General features: G+C 37.8%; 1 protein-coding gene across 1 annotated transcript in view; it reads right to left on the bottom strand.

Moving 5' to 3' along the window:
- The window catches only part of fbn2b (fibrillin 2b), a 77,937-nt gene that overhangs the window by 45,168 nt on the left and 25,040 nt on the right, over positions 1-7,729 (bottom strand). Inside the window, exons 7-8 of the mRNA XM_014000507.1 lie at positions 4,049-4,246; positions 812-937 (exon numbers count right to left, since the gene is read on the bottom strand). Of these exons, the coding sequence (XP_013855961.1) occupies positions 812-937; positions 4,049-4,246 (324 nt within the window). The remainder of the gene's footprint in view (positions 1-811; positions 938-4,048; positions 4,247-7,729) is intronic.

Consider the following 7,729-nt stretch of genomic DNA (forward strand, 5'->3'; position numbering starts at 1 on the left):
GCCAGAGGTCTTCTGTCTGCACTTTGGGTCACAACTACCACAAACCTCAACATACAACATTTATACAAAACATGCTGGTATGCTGAAATATTAAGCCTGCATATTGGTTAAGATAAGAGGCCAAACCATGACTGAAAACATCCAAATTCAACAATAAACAGGTGTCCTAACCAGAGCGATACGGCAAGCAAGGTTGGCATTTGCCTAGGGTCTCGAGTTGAAAGGGGTGGGGGCCCTGAGGGATGACAGTAACACAATCTGTAGCTGCTTCATGTCATCTATTTACTGAACTTCAGCAAAAGATAGGCTATAGCCTATCATATTTTCATAATAAATTAATATTCTAAATCTAAAAGCTGCCACAAAGGCAGTATTATTAAAAACACATTTGAAATTTTCACTGAAAACATGGATGAAATATGACACATAAAATACATGAAACATGTAGTTTTTATGTAGATGTAGTTTAGTCCTGATTTTATTTTTTCAATTTGTTTTTGAGCAGTTGTTTTCTGAAGTGATAAATGTTCAATAGTCACAATGTTTATATTTACATATTTTAAATATAGAGCTGTAAATGATAATGTGCATAAAAATAATAATTTCTGTTCACAATATAATTATTTTGCATGACTCTGGTTAACATGTCAGTTGAAAGTGGGATGTGACTCAGTAGTCCCTCTTACCTTTTTAGTACCACCAAAACAGCTCATGACCATAAAACCTTTTTGGTCATTAATCTAAATTTCCTTCCTATTCTTAAAAAATAACTTTGGTTTCCCACCAGAGTCCAGTTCTGAAGCGGACTCACCTTCACATTTGTGGCTGGTTTCACTCTGACGGTGTCCGGCGGGGCATTTGCACTCGTAGGAGCCGACGGTGTTGATACAGTTTCCTCCAGAACACAGACCTGGTACCGCCTGACACTCATCCACATCTACAGAGAGTGCAGGGAAAAAAAGACATGAAAATAAGAGACAAAATGTGTTAACAGTGGTTTAGAAGAACTTAAGCTGGTTGTTTTTCTTGTAAACCCTGTTTTTCATTTCCTCAGCCTTGTCTCAGTGTGCACTAACATGGCACTGGCTAAAAGACTCCAGCTCTTGTTGAAACAAGAAATGACTCATCAAATGAATGTTTTCATTAGAATTCTCTGTGAGTCACTAATATAAGYGATTTATTGTTAAAATTGTGGATCCCTCTGATCCCGGGTTTATATTGACTTCAGCGCCCATATCCCTGATCGGGATCTAAACATTCTGAGCTAACAGCGTTCAAAAACAACACACGCCAGCCTGTTTCTAATCATCTAAATTATACATTTGCTGTTGATTGTAACAGCTTTAAGTACAGACCAAAGTTAAAGAAATTCGGTTTGTTAAAACGAAGAGTCTGAAGGAGAAAAAYGAGACTTCTGGCCAACATCTTGATGTGGAGACTGGAATCCTTACATTTAGATTCATGATTATGTGTGCTTTGTACTGCTGCCAGACAGACGTTGCTCTTGGCTCTGTGGCGTGTAGGTGTCTTGAGTGTGTGCATGTGTGTGAAAGCATGTGAGTGGAAACTTTAAAAAATGAGGAAACTCACAAAAACTGAGATACAGAATTGGGGGGGTGGGCAGAAATTCTGAAATAACTGGGAGTTTTGTGAGTCTCATWGTACTGAGTTATTATTGTTCTGAACATGGGCCAGGACAGTCTTGTAAATTAGACTTTTAATCTCAATAAGTTTCTCCGTTTTTCAAGCTTTAGCTCTTTTGAAGACTTTGGCTGTTTTTTATTTTTTATCATTTCAAGACACAGTTTGTTTGTTTGTTTATAAAGCCAATTAACTCTGAGTCATTCCTTACTTTTAAGCATTAACTGCACATTGAGCCATCAGGGTCAGGCACAAGAAACGAATAAAAAACATATAAAAAAAGGCAGCAAAAATCTAAGCAAAAGCAGAAAAACCTTCCAAATGTCTGGAAATCTTTTAAATGACTGTTTGGCTCACTAGAAGCAAACAAAAAACAGAAAGCAATAGGGGTGGTTTTAATTTTCAGTTTCTAATTTTAGCTCTGAGTACTGGTTAAGTCTGTTATAAAGGACTTTCTAGCATCTACTTAAATTCAGGTTCTAATTTCTCCATGATTAGACTCCAAACACATGGTTTCAAACATAATGACAGACTTCACAGTTTAGGAACTAAATATTAAAAAATGTGTTAAACAACAAAAAAGTAATACAGGTTTTGATTTCTTGAATTCTTGTTTTTTTCTTTTTTTTTTTTCCCGATTATTTAGGATTCAGCTCCTGTTAAGTTTGCAGCCATTAGTTCATGTTTCATTTAGGAAAATCTTATTTCTTGTTCACCTTGGCTGCTGGTCTGCTCTTAATTGTTGTCATTGTTTTCACCTGTGTCTTGTTAACTTCAATCATACGCTTCAATCTGTCTGCCTTTCTCTTCTGCTCCTCCTCTTCAGCCTGCCTCAAACAGGGTTCCTACAGTTTTAAGGCAAGTTAAATTTAAGTCCTTTTAAGATTTTTTAATGCCAATTGAAATTAAATGTAAGACCAATTTCATAATAAACACAAATGACAAAAAAAACTGGCAGAAACTCATAAACCAAAGTATTTTTTGTTTAAGTATTAAAATATTGCTAGTAGACCATTTGTTTTTATCCCTTTATAACTAGAAACATAGCAGTCAGTTTTAAACTTAATCTAATTTCTGGAAATTTCTTTTTTATAGCAAATTGTGCAATTGTGCAGTGTAAAAAAGCTTTACAKTTCAGATTAGAGTTTATTTTAATCCTTTACTGCAAAATGTTTTTTTTTTCACTATCATGTTGAGAGTTTGACAATGAGTGTTTTTAAATGTCTTCTGGTATCATAGGAAAAAAGAAACTTTTGTTTTTTTCACAAAGGACACAATGTTTTAAAATGGTATTTTTCCAAATAAAGCATGTTTGCTAAGGACATTTGGAAGTTGTTTGTTGATCATTTTCAAAGCCTGTTTTCTCAAACCTTAGTAAAAAAAAAAAGGTTTTGCAAGAAAAATCAAGAAACTTGTCTGTTTGAAGAGCAGTAGGAAGATGACTTGGAAAAATGCTTAAAACAAATAAAACAGCTGAGACAGAAAATGTCCTCAACTGACTCAAGCTCCAAAACAAGCGAGGAATTCACTTTTTTTTGTTCMGAAGACCCTTCATGTTTGGTACATGCCATTCTTCCTCTGTAATTATGGTTTTTCTGTTTACACTTCGGGGTCTTCAAGCCAAACCTCAGGACAACAAAATGAACGTGATGTCACTATTTTTTTTTAAAAATTTACACAACCATTTTATTGCCCAACTATGACTCCCAGCAGTCTAGTAAAACTAAATTTAAGCAGTAAAAGAAAGAAAGAGCTCATTTAACAACAGGAAAAGCTTTCTGTTTCAGTGAGTTCTTTATATGTTATTAGACAACAGGATGTGTTTTATGCACTATATTTAGTTTTTGTTAGAGTATTAATAAACTATTAACTTTGAGGACATAGTTGTTGACAGTTTTGTCCTCAAGATATGATCTTAACAAGGAAGACTGGTTGTGAAACCATCAGAGCTGCGGATGTTGTGCCGCTGGAAGTTTACCTGAAACGATGATGGATAAAGTAATGGTTTCAATGTTTATCATTGTGTGTGTGTCCTTGTTTTTCCTACATCGTGGGGCCCAGTTTTAAGGAAAACGCAGCCTCGTGGGGTCCAGGTGCTCCTTGTGGGGCCCAAAGCCTGGSCCCCACAACTTCAGAGGCTGATTTTGGGTGTGGGGGTTGGGTTTAGGACTAAGGTGTGAATTAAGTTTAGGTTAATTTTAGAGTTAGGTACCTGTGAGGCTAGCTTTAGGGCTGGTGATCAGGGTTAGGMTGTAGAAATTATTGTATACAAATGAACGGTCCTAATAAGGATAGAAATACAAACTCGTGTGAGTGTATTTCAGCACTGCTCTGTGTGTGTTTACAGTTGTTAATAAATAAATCTATAAAATCAAGCATGTGTATCTAAAGTAGAGTAAGATCTGACCTTGGCAGGCTCCGGTGCGGATGTTCGGGATGAAGCCTCGTCTGCAGGGGTGCGGCTGGGCGGGGCACTGCTCACAGGGGTGGCCCCAGGCTCGGCCAATCGTAGCGCAGCACAGAGTTTTGGTGCAGACGATGCCGCTGAGCTGGCCCTGGCACATCTGGTTGTTCACCTGCGTGAAACATGGTCCGGTCCTGTAGTCTGCGGTCAGAGATGGGACATGGATTYTTGGGTTAGGTGGCTGATTAAATCAATGATAGAGCAGTGATTCATTTCCTTGTGCACATCTGGTGCAACGGTAAACAAAACCAGATTAAGCGCACGAGTGAGACATTTCTTCTTGATGTATGAGGCATATTCTTGCCTGCTCATGTTTTCATGTTTTGTTTTTTTGTTCGTAGTTCAAAAAGAAAAGCATGTTGAAGTGGTGAGATTTACAGGAACTGAAGCTGAACAATAAGAGCTGATAGCCACATTACAGAAAATCTCCAACACATTCAGGCATCATTTTGCTAAACTCGTTCCTTTTAACCTGTAAATCATTGTTTCTGTCAGAGTCAAAGTGGCGAGATTAGACTGACAAGTATTAAGCATAATTAAGTTCTCACACTTACAGTGCTTAGATTAGCAATCATCCAATGATGGCAAAACAATTACAAGTTAAAACCTAAAAAACATTTTTCTTTTAAACGCAGCGTACCACAATGATACCCTACATTGCTTTCAGATCTTGGGTTAAAAAGTAGCAAAAATGGCTCCCAGATGTCCAACAGATGTGTAAAAATTCAGCTTCCTTTCTTTGGGTGAAAGCGGGGAGGATAAATGCACGCAGTCATTCACACGTATTGCAACACAAACTRCATGACATTATGAGAACAAAGTGTGCTTAGCTACAGCGATCACTTTCCTCCCMTTGCTGCTTACTCTTGTTTAAAACCATACACAAATCTGACTCGACTACCTCATGCTGGAATGATCGCAGGAATAAGAAAGTTCGYTCTTTCTATCTCGTTCGGCTATAATGATGGCTTCCCTCGTGGGAGATGCTCTTATTAAATTCTTTGCTGTGGCGCCAAACCTAATGTAGCCTTCATTTTAAAGGAGATAGTTAAGATTTTCACGGCGCAGATGAAAGGCAAACTGCACGGTTGGCTAGCCAAGGCGGTGAAAGCTGTCTTCGGCTCTGAAGGACAAAGTGAGATGGGATGATACGATTCTGTGGTCGCGTCTGTTGGGAGTTGTTCCCTAAACTTATTAGTTCCTGGTGCAGAGGAAAGAGGGTCACAGGCCAAAGAGCAGGAAAGGTAGAAAGAAAAGATGAGGATTAGAGCAGAAAGTAGGTCAAACTGAACCTGGTTCTCCTTTTCATTCAGCTGTCTTCATTTGTCTTTGCCCACTTCCTGTCTGTATTCTCACTTTCTCCTCTTTGATTTCCTGTCCTCTTCTGACCCTTACTGGCACCATGTGCAGACTAATACGTCTTTAATCAATAATTAAAAAAAAAAAGAGCGGAGGCAACATAAAAGTTTCCCTTAATATTTTAGCACCATGTGCATGCATGGGTGAAACTTTGCTCAGTTGTCAGAAGTGAAAAATGGAGATGTAAAAAAACTGAACAAAATGACTGGAACATGTTCATTTGGCTCAGTTCACCAAAAAGATTCYCTTTCAGTTCTTAATTTAGGACTAGCAAAGAGCTGATCAGGAGCTGAAAGAGCCAAGTTCAGCTGTGTACCAGTTGTACTCTGGACTCAGTCGAAATTTTGGACTTCCAAGTTGGAAATATTAACTGGAACAAACCCCTAATGTTGTAATTTTGAGTCGGGAAGTTGGTATAACACGACCATGCCTGATGTCATCATTTCAACATGGCCGCTCCTCACAGCAACAAAGAGAACTCTTACTTTTATGGTTTTTAGCAGTTCTGTGTTTACGTTACTTTAAGTGTGCTGTACTTTTAGTACTTGATAGAGATTAGATATGTTTTAATGCTGTTTGTACACTCAAAATGCAGTGTAGAGCACTATTGTTGCATTATTGTTGCATTATTCCATCAGAGCAACAAATAGAAAAACTTTTCTGACGTTCTGACRAGCTGGAAACTAATACGCTTTCAACTCAGTCGAGTTTCGTTGCAACTGGAACATAGCATTAGGACAAATTCAATAACCATCTATCATTTTCCTTCTAGTAGCTGGTCCCCATTTTCAGTAGTCAACTGGGGCCTCATGCATCAACGGTGCGTACACACAAAAACCTTGCATACGCCATTTTCCACACAAAACTCCGRATGTATCAAAACTGAAACGAACGTGGAAATGTGCGCAGCCCCAYGCCAASTCCAGGGYTGGCGTACGCACGTTTCTGTGGTTTTGGTTCYATTGGCAAMACTTAAAGGTGATTCTGAGAAACTGTTCATGATGTAAAAATGATTATTGTTCACAGCAGACACACATGATTAACAATTATTTCATCCACATGGACGCAGTTAGATAAAGGATGCACAAAGTTGTGCCAAAAATTCCTTTAACAGGAACAGATTCAGYCTYACTGGAGTATATAATAAATAGTGTAACACGMAGAGCTTTTATTTATAAATAGAATTTTCTGATCCATGATGATGAGTGGCTCATCAGCCGTTTTCAGGAATAATCCTTTTTCAGTGTGGCACTGCTGCGCTCTGGAGCGCGACACAGTGAGGAGCCGTGTGCGCCACGCGTGCACGTGCAGCAGCAACTATCAAACTGGGGTTCCACAGGAGAAGGCAGACCCATCGGGACTGTGTCAGTCCAGTCAAAGCCAAATCATGCCYAATGAAACGGTCTCATCCATATGATTCTGAAGGTTGAGTTTTGGTCGCGCAAAGAAGCGTGTGCACCCTCGCCGGCAGTGGAGGTGTTTCATACTTGTTGTACTTGTTGTACTTGTTGTGCATACGCAGTTTTCTGAATTTGATAGTACGCCATGTTTTAGTATGAAATCCACGCAAGTCTTTGTACATGAGGCCCCTGGTGAGAGTATGTGCAGATCGGTACTGAAACATTGATACCATTGAAACCAGAAACTTTAAGCTCTAAAATAATTTTTAAAATCAAAATATCAATACTTTGATACTTCAGTCATTTCAGATAATGTGCCTCATTAACAAGAACACAGTAGAAAGTTACTAAACTATTAAAATCTTGTCTGAATCATATGTGGTTGGTGGGARCTACTTTTTCTTCCGGCTGAGTGATGCAGCCATACTCTCAGTCACTGCCAAATGTTCTGTATTTTCATGTTAACATGTTCATATAACAATATAAGATGCAAGTTCTCATTTTTACGGTAGTTGTTGATAATTAAACAATAATTTATTTTAATTGTTTTCATTACTTCATTTTTTATTGTTTAAATAAAACTATTTTGTATGATTGTGTTCTCGATTTGGTTTTTCCTTTGTATTATCTCAGCCAAATTGTAAATGAGGACGCTACATCAATATATGTTTGAGTTTAAAATGAATATGTAAATTACTCTTATGTTTTGTATTCTTCGTGAAACGATGATTTAAAATAAACTATTTAAGATGTACATATTGGTTCAATTTGCGCAAAATATCAGTATCGAATTAGTATCGCCGATACCAGCTTGTCAATTTCTAAAACCTTAAGTAAATTTTAAATAGTCTTATGAAAACAGTGC

Source organism: Austrofundulus limnaeus, unplaced genomic scaffold (assembly GCF_001266775.1).
Source record: "Austrofundulus limnaeus strain Quisiro unplaced genomic scaffold, Austrofundulus_limnaeus-1.0 Scaffold8, whole genome shotgun sequence".
NCBI classification, from domain to species: Eukaryota; Metazoa; Chordata; class Actinopteri; order Cyprinodontiformes; family Rivulidae; genus Austrofundulus; species Austrofundulus limnaeus.